The sequence below is a fragment of the Staurois parvus genome, unplaced genomic scaffold, assembly GCF_062004578.1.
Source record: "Staurois parvus isolate SC_StPar_1 unplaced genomic scaffold, SC_StPar_1.0 ptg000147l, whole genome shotgun sequence".
NCBI lineage: Eukaryota > Metazoa > Chordata > Amphibia > Anura > Ranidae > Staurois > Staurois parvus.
Window position 1 is genome coordinate 8,750,197 of NW_028317943.1, and position 13,569 is coordinate 8,763,765.

The following is a 13,569-nucleotide window of genomic DNA, read 5'->3' on the forward strand; positions in this document are numbered from 1 at the left end:
TAAAGAAAAAGAGGGGGGGGGGGAAATTAACTGCAATGCTTCAAAAACGCACTGGAAGACGTTAATGATGCATCAAAAATGCATCGGAATGTGCCAAAAGCGCGAATGCATAAAAGCATCTTGACTGCATTTCTATAGTGTGAACCGACCCTCAAGGTAAAGTAACTTGACTTTGTGACCTTAAATGGAAGACAAGTCAACACCTAACAGACTAAATCTACTCCCGCCGCCATTCTAAACCTATTCTATTTACTCTGTAAAAGGAAAGATGACTATACCTACCTATTTTGAAGTTGCTCCGGTCTGGTCACATGATCGGGGCCCAGCGCCGGCTTGAGTGTACAGGAGGGACAGCTGACAACGGCTGTAGAGCCTGAGCTATGACGTCACCCATAGGCTTATTGTCGGGCAGCTGTTGTCATCTGTCCCTCCTCTACAATGAAGCTGCCACTGGAGAGATCATTTTACTGGACCGGAGCAACTTCATAATAAGTAAATAAAGACATATTTCCTTTTTCAGGTTAGATAGAATAGGTTTAGAATGGGGGTGGGAATAGATTTAGGCTTAGTTAGGTTTTGACTTGCCTTCTACTTTAAGACATTTGCCATGATTTCCAAGTTGCATTAGTATTTCACCTTACAGGCATACCTCGGTTTACGAACGCCTCGATTAACGTAATTTTTGGTTTACGAATGAAATTCCGATGAAAATAATGGCTCAGTTTACAATTTTTTTTTTGCAATACGCATGGATCAATTGGTTTTCAATGCATTTACGATTTTTTTTTTAATCAGGTTCCTTTATGCCTTTAAAGTGCACATTATTAAGAGTTTTGAACAGATAAAACTTTTGACTTTTTTCTGACCTCTGATTCATTGGTTTTCAATCCATTTACAAATTCATTTTTAATCATGTCCCTGTACAGTATTTATGCCTTTAAAATGCACTTTATAAAGAGTTTTGAACAGATAAAATACTTTTTTTTTTACTTTTTTCTGACCTCCGAAATGGATTAATTGGTTTCCAATGCATTCCTATGGGAAACAGCGTTTCAGTTTACAAATTTTTCACAATACGAAAAGTCCCGCAGAACGAAATACATTTGTAAACCAAGGTACAGTATATTGGGGAAAAGATCAATGTGTGGGACTTTTAAGGTGCTTTTATTACACTCAGGAAAAATGATTTTACTTGAATTATATATATAAAAGCACCTTAAAAGTCCCACACATTTTGATCCTCTCTTTTCTCTAATATAAGCTAATAGGGATGTGATGCTAATGGATCAGCTATTCCTACTAATGGTTTAAAATTAGTATTTGACCTATTTTACTTGCCTTTATTTGCTCTACAGTACCTACCATAAAATGTCAGATATCCGAAAACAGCAGTCATAAGATACATAGCAAACATGGCAAAGAATGATATATGGGCAACGAGCTGCATTTTCTTCTGGGAACGGCTAGAACACAAAATGAAATATATTATACATTTCTGTAAATCAATACACCTTAGTATCTTGTGTTGCTATTTGCAAGTTAGATGGAATAAAAATCTATATGACCAGTTTGTAAGACATGCTTTGTGTTCATCTAGAAAGCGAGAAGCAAGAAAATATCTAAATTATGAGTACTGTAAACCAGGGGTGGACTGACCATTTGGAAACTCGGGCACTGCCCGAGGGCCCGGGGTCAGTAGGGGGCCCCATGAGATGCCCCTGGTACCTTTTTCATAGGCTTTTTTGAGTTTGGGCAACGACACAGGGGCCCCTTTATCCCCTATTGCCCGGGGGCCCCATGAGTTATCAGTCCACCCCTGCTGTAAACTGATATTGTTAGATTTGTTTATTTGTTTGTTTTTACTTAGCCAAAAGAAACTGTGCTTGCTTCAAACACCCAATCATGTGCAAGAGAATTAAAAAACAGGACGTTTCTGCACATTAGGTGTCAAAACTAAATACTGATACACAGGGCAAAGGGAAAAATGTACTTCTTAAAGTATATGTAAACCCTCACCTTGTAAAACAACCCATTCAGTTTAAAACAGAAATGAAAGCAATACATTTGTGTATAGATATAAATACATGACGTATAAATACCTTTTTTTACCTTGTTTTATAAGTGATCACATATACTCTTTATGCAGCTGAGAACAGAAAGCTAGGAAAGGAGAAACAGCAGCAGACTGAACTTCCCAGTGAATGGTTGTGCGGGGGGTTGTCAGCAGAAATCTGATCATTGGAGGGGAGCAGGCTGAGTTCCAGCACAGCTAGAGAACTGACCATGCTGTGGGGTTTATTTACTAAAGCTGGAGAGTACACAATCAGGCTCACTTCTGCATAGAAACCGATCACCTTCCAGGTTTTATTGCCAAAGCTTCATTGAACAAGCTGAAGTTAGAAGCTGATTGGTTTATATGCAGAAGTGAGCCTGATTATGCACTCTCCAGCTTTAGTAAATAAATCCCTGTGTTCTGCTTAGTGTGGTCAGTTTTAATAGGAAAGCAGAGGGACTGGCAGGAACCAGGGATTTCACAGATAGGATGCAATACAAAGAGAACTGAATACTTTTTCATACAAGTACATGGTACAGCAGGCACATATCAGGAATATGAAATGTTGGGTTTACATACTCGTTCAGTAATTATTACCCTCAATATTTGTATGTTCTTTTCTTCATCCATTTTTTTTTCTCAGTCCTTGACTGTAGTAAGCAGTCAGAATGAATGTTTCACTGATATGGCTAATAACTTGACAATTTTATTGGCTGATATCACTTTCCACATTATTTCACTCTGTGTGGATTTAGTGAAAAGATTGAATGACTCTTGCCTCTGTTGTTACATAGTCTGGCTGAAAAAAGACAAAAGTCCATCCAATTCAACCACAGAAAAAAAAAAAAAACAAGTTATAATCCTATACCCACAGTTGTTGTAGATAGACACACCTATAAATCTGCTTGTCTTCAACATGATTGGGACTTTTTGAGTACAGCTACAACAGCTGTTCCTCACTTATGCACATACTAGGCGTATGCACAGTGAAAGGATCAGTCTTTTGTCTTTAACCTCTTGCCGACCGCGCATAGCCGAATGACGGCTTCACCGCGGCCGGCCAGTTCTGAGTGGACGTCATATGACGTCCTCCCAGAACGCGCTCTCCTGCGTGCCCCAGGGGGCGCGCACTCGGCGATCTCCGTGATCGCTGTGTCCTACGGACACAGCTGATCACGTGATGTGGTGAAAGGCCGATCCCACCGGCCTTTTACCACGTGATCAGCGGTGTCCAATGACACGCTGATCACAGGGAAATGCAAGTGCCGGTTCTCGGCTGCACTTTCCTCACGCTGTCAGATCGTGAGGAAAGTACTGCCGAGAACCGGCAGTTGTCAGAGCGGGGATCGGCACCGATCATCAGGGCACTGATGATCAGTGCCCTGATGATCGGTGCCCAGCAGTGACACCCGCAAGTTCCGCCCAGCAGTGCGCCCACTAGCCCCGCCCACCCGTTCCCAGCAGTGCCCCCACCTGTGCCCAGCAGTGCCCCCACCTGTGCCACTCTGCAGTGCCACCTACCTGTGCCCAGAAGTGCCACCTACATGTGCCCAGCAGTGCCACCCACCTGTGCCCACCCACCTGTGCCCACCAGTGCCACCCACCTGTGCCCACCAGTGCCACCCACCTGTGCCCACCCACCAGTGCTGCCCACCAGTGCCACCCACCAGTGCAGCCCAGCAGTGCTGCCAGTCAGTGCCACCAGTCACTGCCCAGGGGTTGTGCCAGCCAGTGCCGCCAGTCAGTGCCCAGAAGTGATGCCAGTCAGTGCCGTCTATCAGTACCCATCATCAGTGTCACCTATCAGTGCCGCCTATCAGTGCTGCATATCAGTGCCGCCTATCCGTGACCCCTAATTAGTGCTGTCTATCAGTGCCACCTATCCGTGCCACCTCATTAGTGCTGCCTATCAGTGCCCATCAGTGCCGCCTATCAGTGCCCATCAGTGCCGCCTCATCAACGCAAATCAGTGAAGGAGAAAAAATACCTGTTTGAAAAATTTTATAAAAGAAACAAATAAACTTTTTTTTTTTTTTCAAATTTTTTGCACTTTTTTTAATTTATAGCGCAAAAAGTAAAGCACCCAGTGGCGATTAAATACCACCAAAAGAAAGCTCTATTTGTGAGAAAAAAATGATCAAAATTTCATATGGGTACAATGTTGCATGACCGCGCAATTGTCAAAGTGCGGCAGCGCTGAAAGCTGAAAATTGGCCTGGTAAGGAAGGGGGTATAAGTGCCTGGTAGGCAAGTGCTTAAGCCCCGATTTTGAATCGCAGCAGATTCGCATGACATGTGAACCAAGGTCCTTTTGTATGGAGCTGGTTCACATATGTGCGGGTCGGCCACAGTGCGATTTCAAAAAGAGTCGGATACAATTTTTTTAGCGCATTTGAGGTGCGATTTCCAATGTCACAAACTTTAATGATTCACACCTGAACTGCTGAACGAAGAAGCATTAGACGTGGCTTGAAATCACACTGCAAACCGGCCCCAAACATATGTGAACCAAGGCTAAAACATAAAATCTGTTTCCTATAGAACAAAACATTCGGTTCAAAAGGCTTTTCACCGTACAAAAACATCTCATTGACCAAATGCGCAATTGGGAACAGTTCCACAAGCGGAACAGTCAGTGCAATAGTCAGTGATTCAGGAAAAACGTATAAATTCACTTTTTGAAAAAAATATTACACAAAAAATGTGCATTTACTTTTTTTTTTCAAGGGAGCCTGCAGAGCATTGCACCCATGATCAGGAGATCGCAGGTGCAATGTCAGGCTCCTGCAGATTCTCAGGATAGCTGTCTGCCTGTACCTCTTATACAGGAAGGCAGTTACTTGAGAACAGGAAGAACAATGAACTAATGTCTGACAGTACTTGTAGTCTATTCATTCACAGGATACTACACAGCCATACTGTTTTCAAATCGTGACAGTGGGTGTGGGAAGAAGGTCCTGCTCCCACTGTCACAGTGCAAGGAAGAATGTCACCAGCACACCGAGGATCACCAATATGGGTCCAAAAGTTTTAATGAACGATCACATAGTTACAGCAAGGCAACGTTTCGGAGTCTCGCAGGACCCCTTCATCAGGCATGTTACGACTGACATGCCTGATGAAGGGGTCCTGCAAGACTCCCAAACGTTGCCTTGCTGTAACTATGTGATTGTTCATTAAACTTTTGGACCCATATTGGTGATCCTTGGTGTGCTGGTGACATTCTCCCTTGCTGATTCTGTTCAGTTCCAGTCAACGGTCGCTGCAGCACCCACTTATACACACAGCCATTTTTAAAGCAGGAACATGTGCGTTTGGATTATACACTTGCATACTGAACATGTTACACCTTAAGTGCACGTGTAACACATAACATGTTCTGAAGGTTAACTTAGCCTTTAAATCAACATAACAGCCAGGCAACTAGCATTTTTAGAAGGAGGTTAGGAGCAGAAGTCCCCATATTACATAGATAGTTACATAACTTATCAGGTTGAAAAAGACACATGTTCATTACGTTCAACCAAAAGACAAAAAGTAAATAAGATGTAAAACCATAGATCTGCAGTTGATCCAGATTTCTCTTGCAAGAGGTTTAGTTTAGTATGGGTAAATCTTGGGTCAGTAATGACAAAGTTGTTTGATGAATTAATTATTGTACAAATGTTCTCCAAACACCTTGCAGTGACTTCAGATTTTAAATGCTCGTATGTTCAAACAAAAGATATACATTCAATCTTTATAATATGTTGTGAACATGGTTTGTATATTAGTAGTTATTGTTGGTACTAACACAAATTTAAAGAATATGCAAACCCAACATTTTATATTCCGGATATGTGCCTGGTGTAACGTACTTGTATGAAAAAGTATCCTGTTCTTGCATTGCTTTCTTTGTGATAAATCCCTGGTGTTCCTGCCAGTCCCTCTGCTTTACTATTAAAACTGACCACACTAGGCAGGAGAACACAACGTGTGGTTCGTTTCTTACCGAAATCAAACTCGGACAAATTTTTTGTTATTCGGAAATTCGGATGTATCAGAATGTCTGAATTACAATAGCAACAAACTTAAACAATTCCAAAATAATGAAACAACATTTTGGCCAACATTCCAATTCAAATTGAATTCAAAACCAAAAATAGACTAAAATAGAGTATAAAATAAAGGAATAGATTTATAATAGAAAAGAATAGAACAGAATAGAAAATAAACAAAAAGGAATAGAATAGAGTAAAACAGAATAGAATAAAATAGATTAGAAAATAAAGGAATAGATTAGAATAGAAAAAGAATAGAACAGAAAATAATAGAATAGAAAAGAAAGAGTAAAACAGAACAGAATAGAAAATAAAATATAAGACTATAATAGAAAAGGAATAGAATAAAAAATAGTATAGAACAGATTAGAATAAAAAAAGGATAGAATAGAAAATAAAAGAATAAAATAGAATAGAATAGAAAAAAATAGAATACAATAAAAAAAAGAATATAACCGTCTTCCGGAATGTGAATTTCAAATAGAATACATTTGAATTCGAGTAGAATATATTAAAAAAAATAGAATAGAATAAAAAATAAAGAATAGAATAGAAAATAATAGAATAAAAAAAATAGAATAGAATAAAATAGAATATAACCATTTTCTGAATTTTCAAAATTTGAATAGAATAAATTCAAATTTGAATAGAATAGATTAGAATAGAAAACAATAGAACAGAAAATAAAATAAAAAGAATATAACTATCTTCTGGATTTTAAATAGAATAAATTTGAATCATAATAGAACAGATTAGAGTAGAAAATAACAGAATAGAATAAAATAGAAAGAATATAACTGTCTAATACTAGAATAAATTTCAATTTGAATAAAATAGATTAGAATAGAATAGTTTAGAATAGATTAGAAAATAATAGAATAGAAAATAATAAAATAGAATAGAAAAAAAGCAATAGAATAGAATAAAATAGAAAGAATACAACCATCTTCTGAAATTTGAATTTCAAATAGAATACATTCGAATTTGAATAGAATAGATTAGAATAGAAAAGAATAGAATAGAAAATTCTAGAATAGAAAAAAAAGAATAGAATTGAAAAGAACATAAAAAAGAATAGAAAGAATATAACTGTCTTCTGAAATTCAGATTTTGAATAGAAAACATTTGAGTGTCAATTTGATATTTTTTAATGCAGTCGAATTGAATTTGAAAACGAGTAAATGAAACAAATTCCGAAAACAAATTAAATGAACCTAACTAATCAAAATAATTTAAGTAATGAATTGAAACTAAACACATTTTTTCGTTCTGCACACGTCTGTGATCACTTATAGAAAAAGGAAAAAAGGTATTTATGTTTTTTTATACCTATACACAAATGTTTTGCCTTTCATTTCTATTTTAAACTGGATGGGCTGTTTTACAAGGTGAGGGTTTACAATCATTTTAAATGTAATCCTCTGAAATGTAACACAGCCAAACGGTTTGTCTCTCCAATGACTAGATTTCCAGGTTGCTATTATTTTGATGAATTCTGCATTTGTATTACTCCTGCTGAGAACGATGCTGACGTGATACAAATAAATAAAGGTAAGGTTTACTCTTACTCTCTTAGCTCACTGTATATGGGAAGGACAGACGGGTGACACACAAATGCAAATGCTAGTGTCGGCAGTGCATACGCAGTCTGTGGATGAAAAAAAAAGACACACGTGATTAGATTACCTTGAAATCTAATAATAGCCATCACTGCAAATGCCAAACACATTTGCAGAAAAAAGGCATATCTAATAATCTGACACAAATGAATATAACACTTTTTACAGTGCAGAATTCATTGTAATGGATGGAAATGGAGGAAGCCAGTGAAAAATCAAATGGAATGGACTGAAATCATTTGTTTAGCTGTTTGAAGGATTTTAATATATTAAGCAGGATTGCGAAGGTGAAGTCATTAAAATAACAATTTGTATTTCCCTTGGGTGATTATGGTCACAGAAATGTCAAATTCAAGTTCCAGGAATATTAATTCACACTCTGTTGGCAGTCTACTAAAGCCAGTCGCACATCACTAAGGGGTTTATTTACTAAAGCTGGTTCACTCTGCATAGAAGCCAATCAGCTTCCAGGTTTTATTGCTAAAGCTTCATTGAACAAACTGAGATTAGAAGTTGATTGGCTACCATACACAGCTATACCAGATTCTGAGTGAACCAGCTAGGTTCACACCTATGCAGGTTACATTTGAGCCATTTGTGCATTGCATTTTGCGTTTTTTAGGTCTTTGATGCTATTTGCGCATTTAATTTTTTTTCTTGTTGCTAGGCAGATTTAAAACGCAAAATGCATCAAAAATGCACTACATGCTTTTCTGCAGCATTTCCATTGAAGTCTATAGAAACAAAAACACAACATTTTGCGTAAAAAAAAGTCCCTGACCCTTTCTAATAAACACACAGGGTGAAAGCATGGAGATGTGAACATGTTCCATAGGAAATCATGTTAAATGGAGTGCTGTGCGTTTCTGCAAAATACTGCGGAAAACGCTTAGGTGTGAACCTAGGGTTAGTACATAAACCCCTAAATATTTTCTAGGTAAGTGACTAAAGCTGGCCATACATTATACAATATATAATAGGAGGTCAAACCTAAACAACACTTTCATATGTATCCTCTTAGGCAGGCCGTTGAACTACATAGTTGAAGGTAAATCTAAAGGAAAATGGGCAGAAATTGGACAGAAAATTGTATAGTGTATGGCCAGCCTAACTGTAGTATAGCTACAGCTGAGCTGTGTAGTAGTTATAGTGGTATTAAGCAAACATTTATTATATTGCAGCTTAACAATTCTTAGATGAGGTGGCTGCATTAGGTTTCTTTTTGTAGACTGTTTTTACCTTTTATGTCACCTGGTGATCTAGCCAGTAAGCCTGTTATTTTTCAACTCCCTTTAACAGACCAAGCTCCTCAGCAAATGTAGAAATTAGAGGGTTCAGAGACACCATGTACCACTGACAGAGGTGGTCAGCTTTTATTCATTAATGTAAAATCTCTATCTCAAAAGAAAAAAATGTTGCTGTAATTGCTTACAAAGTGTTTGCTGAAGTTCAGTTCATTAGTCAAGAGCCCTTTCACATTGTGCTGCTCTGCTATGTGGGTGGATCCCACGCTGAACTGGAGCTGAATGGAAGGGATGTCAGTTTTTTTTAACCTCCCTAGCGGTATGATTATTTCAGATTTTTGGTGCTGAAAGCGGTACCATTATTTTGCATGGAAATATGTAGTTTTTTTATTGTAGGCTGTAATTTTTAGGAATAACTCACTGAAATCTGTCCGAACAAGAGTCTATTAAACATCTCGGGTATGACAAAATTTGAAACACAAAATCATAAATTATAATTTAATAAATAATCATAAAAAATAATAATATAATAATAATAAATTTAATTCAATAATATAATCAAACCAAAAACACTGAAATTTGAAATAGAGCGCCAAGTTCGCACATCACTGAGCAAAGTCGTTTTCAGTGTCTGATGACGAATTTCCCCACGAATCATTATCACTCAATTCTGCAAGTGGTTCTGATTTACTATCGCTGTTCTCTAGCTGGTCTAAACCCGCTTTTGACCTAAGGGGACGCTTTTTGGATGCCATGGACGTTTCTTAGTTTCCAGGCAGAAAGAACAGACAAAATGCAGGCAGGGCACAGGATAAAGCACTCGGGACAAAATGTATGTGAAATGGGTTGAAACAGCAATGTTTTACTATGTAAAATTTGTTTGGAAAAAAATGAAATTTTTTAAAATTTTCAAATTTCCCACCGCCGGCAGCGCCCGTACGTCACGACGTCACAGGGACCAGAACACAGAAGCCTGATGCCGGCATCGGCCGGAGGAGATGGCCAGGGACGCTGCAGGGGACACATCGCGGGAGCGCAGGACAAGGTAAGCTCTGCAGGGAATTTCTATGCAGCGCCGCATGGTAAGCCAGAGTGTAGCTCGGGGTTACCACTTTTGGTACTGACATTTTACCCCGAGCTACACTCAGGAATACCGTTAGGGAGGTTAAATCCATGCCTCTTCAGTTTGTGTCCACAATTGCACAGAGGACAGGGGCGGACCCATGATGACCCTATTGGCAGTCAGATGGAAACAGACTTGTGTCCATTTACATCAGGCTACCTCTGATCCTTCACATTTAGGTACTGAAAAATAGAAAAGGATGCAGTCCTTTTCCATTTTCAGGCGTGGACAGATTCGGAGGTAGGTGTAAACATACACACATCCACTTAAGGCCCCTTTCACATGGGCCGGCCCCGACAGCGGATCCACTTACTCAGTGGGGGATCTCTCCGATGATCCCCACTGAGCAAAAGGATGACAGGTCCATGTCCACTCTGTTGCTGCAGAATGGACATAGACACAGCCCGCTCTCTTCTATGGGCGGTTGGATGGAAACGGACCACCTGTCCCTTTCCATCCAACTGCCATCCCATCTGATCCGATGGATGAAAGGGGAATCTGTTTCTTTTTGGCAGATCGGATCGGATGTTGGCAGGTGTAAATGGACACATGTCCGTTTACACCCACCGCTCCATAGAGGATAATATAGATTCCGATTGGGTCTGCCTGAAAAACGGACAGGTGAATCCGATTGGAACGTCTGTGTGACAGGGGCCTAAATCAGCCTGTCCATAGACCCATATGGAACTCTCGATTAGGCTTGCATGAAAAAAACATACAAGTGGACCTAATCAATAAGACCGTGTGAAAGGGCCCTAAGGCTGGCCATACATTATACAATTTTCTCGAGAATTTTGATTTAGATTTACCAAAACCATATAATATGAGGTCAAACCTAACAAAACTTTCAAACTTTCAACTGTGTCCAATTAGGCAGGCTCTTGCACTACATAGTTGTAGGCAAATCTAAAGGAAATTGTATAGTGTATGGCCAGCCTTAATCTGCTAGTACATCTAACTCTACCCTTTTCCAGGACGGAAAATGCTGCTGTACAAAGGTGTTTCTGTTTCTCCCCCAGTGCAGTGATTTCTCTTTTTTTGTTTTTGGGCTTCATACCACTCAGACAATGGACGTGCTACACATGTCTGAACAAGTGTCAGCAATGCCAGCAATTCTCAGCTCTAAAAATGGAGCTGGGAGTAGACACAGCAGCTAAAACAGCTGTCAAAAAAGAACCATTTGACTCAGTGCTGGTTGAACTGCATCCAATTTGCATGACGTGAGAAAACATTGCATCCTATGGTGTCTGTTCACATATGTCTGGTGCAATGGCAGTGCAGATTCAGTGCAGTTTGAAAAAGAGTCCTCTCCGATTTCTGAGCAGTGCGATCTTGTTCAGGTGCGCATTACAGACTATTGACTTCTATGGCAACCGTTTCTAAACTACATATGTGTGAACAGGATAATCCTGAGAGCTAATCCTGTCCTGAACCTGACGTAAACCTGACATGAACTGCTGAACAACTACACTATCAATTAGCTGTGAAATCTGAGCTTCAATCCACACCGCACATGTGGGAATCAGCTCTCAATTTGCACCGCACATGTGTGAATCCGCTCTCAGTCTAGGTTCACACCTATGCAGTTTGCGTTTGACCCGTTCTGCATTGTGTTTTTGCACCTGCGTTTTTGCCATGTTTTTGATGTGTTTTGCGTTTTTTAAACATCATTTTTCTTGTTGCTAGGCAGATTTAAAACGCATCAAAAACACATAAAAAATATGCGGCAAAAATGCATTACACATACAGCAAAAATGCACTGCATGCTTTTCTGCAGCACTTCCATTGAAGTCTTTAGAACCAAAAACTCAACTTTTTGCATTAAAAAAAATCCCTGACACTTTCCAAAAAACTCATCGGGTGAAAACACGAAAATGTGAACATGTCCCATAGGAAATCATTTTAAATGTACTGTAGTGCGTTTCTGCAAAATGTGGAAAACCCTCAAATGTGAAGCTAGGGTTTGTGTTTATCAACAATGTTCAGACTGAAATGAAGAGATAAAATGTAACATAATTACTTTTGTAATTACTCTGTTTCATTTATCTCCAGATCAAAGGAATGGACATTGATCTGCAGATGCTGTCAGTTAAAGCAACCTGACAGTTAAAAAAAAATAGACACATTTCTAGAAAAAGTGTTTTTTTATTTAACCCTTTATTAACCATTAGTTTACCCTAATCAGCCCTAATTAACTCATTCTTCCCCTTTTCCTTGAATTATTATTTTCCTTCTGTTTTTACTTTTTTTATTTTATTAATCACATTTAAAAAAGCACAAAGGCGAAAAAAAATCCTTTATTTAATATGTAAATAACTTTGCAAATTATCTCTAGTGTAATTTTAACAATGTGAAATTATAGAATAAAATGTATACTTTTATTCTACAGTAGCACATATTTTATTTTTTTTTATACGAACACTGGTCAAAAATTAAAACAAAAGCTTTTTCTAGGGGTTTTTTTTTGCATAAAATTGTTGACTTTTGACAGTGTCAAAAAAAGAAAGGCTTGTTTGTCTTAGAAAAAACAGTCTCTGTTCTATATTGTTATCCTAACGTGGAATTCCAGCCTAGATCTAACTAAGCCTAAACAGCCCCAAACCCAGACCTGACTACTATTCTAACTCCCCTATAGAAGGAAGGTGCTTATACTTAACTATTCTCAGGGTGCTATAGTCTGGACAAGTGATCTGCTCCCAGTGGCCGGCTTCATGGGAGAGGAGATACAGCTCACAATGAATGTCCCATATTAAGCCTAGTTTAATCTAGATGGGAATTCCACTTTAAGCAATGACAACTTTATTGCAGAAAAACAGGACTATAGTAGAAATGCAAAAACGGTTCTGGTCAATAGGGGTGTACAGGTGTGAGAGGGGAAGTGGTTAAAGCACCAGACCACATGCTCTACTGAATGAGCATTCCAATCTGAAATTCTGTCTGATCCTTATCACTGATACTCCTCTCTGTCTGAAACTGCATAACCAATGCTTAAACACTGGACACATTAACTACTGAAACAAGTTACCCAGAGCACCTCTATTTAGTACCTGTATTTATAAACTGGAAATAACTACTGTAAGTTTACAGTGGAACAGAGGAACATGGTCATTACAATACCTTTCACACCTTTCACAGTACAGTATAGGTCTGCTGTAAGGTTCACTAGACCTATAAAGCCACTTTCAAGGGAAACAGTTATCCAAGTTCAGAAGAGCAAATTTTTGAGGTGTATCCACAAAATATTGAATTTTTTTTTTTTTTTTACTGAAAAATGTTACAATTGAATATTTTCTCCTTCAAAGTATGCATCTTGTGAGTGTACACAATGTTCCCAGCAATTTTTCCATTCTTCATAGCATCCCTGGAAGTCTTCAAGTGGGGTGGCGTTCAGAGCCTGTATAGTGGCTTTTTGGATGTTATCCACACTGCCAAAATGGCGTCCTTTCAAACCCTTCATCTTTTGGAATATGAAAAAGTTTTAAGAAGCCTA

At 38.6% G+C, this 13,569-nt stretch overlaps 1 protein-coding gene across 1 annotated transcript in view; it reads right to left on the reverse strand.

Moving 5' to 3' along the window:
* SLC38A1 (solute carrier family 38 member 1) overlaps positions 1 to 13,569 on the reverse strand; it is a 124,069-nt gene that overhangs the window by 20,376 nt on the left and 90,124 nt on the right. Inside the window, exons 11-12 of the mRNA XM_089674015.1 lie at positions 7,662 to 7,741; positions 1,363 to 1,463 (exon numbers count right to left, since the gene is read on the reverse strand). Coding sequence (XP_089530141.1) covers positions 1,363 to 1,463; positions 7,662 to 7,741 — 181 coding nt within the window. The remainder of the gene's footprint in view (positions 1 to 1,362; positions 1,464 to 7,661; positions 7,742 to 13,569) is intronic.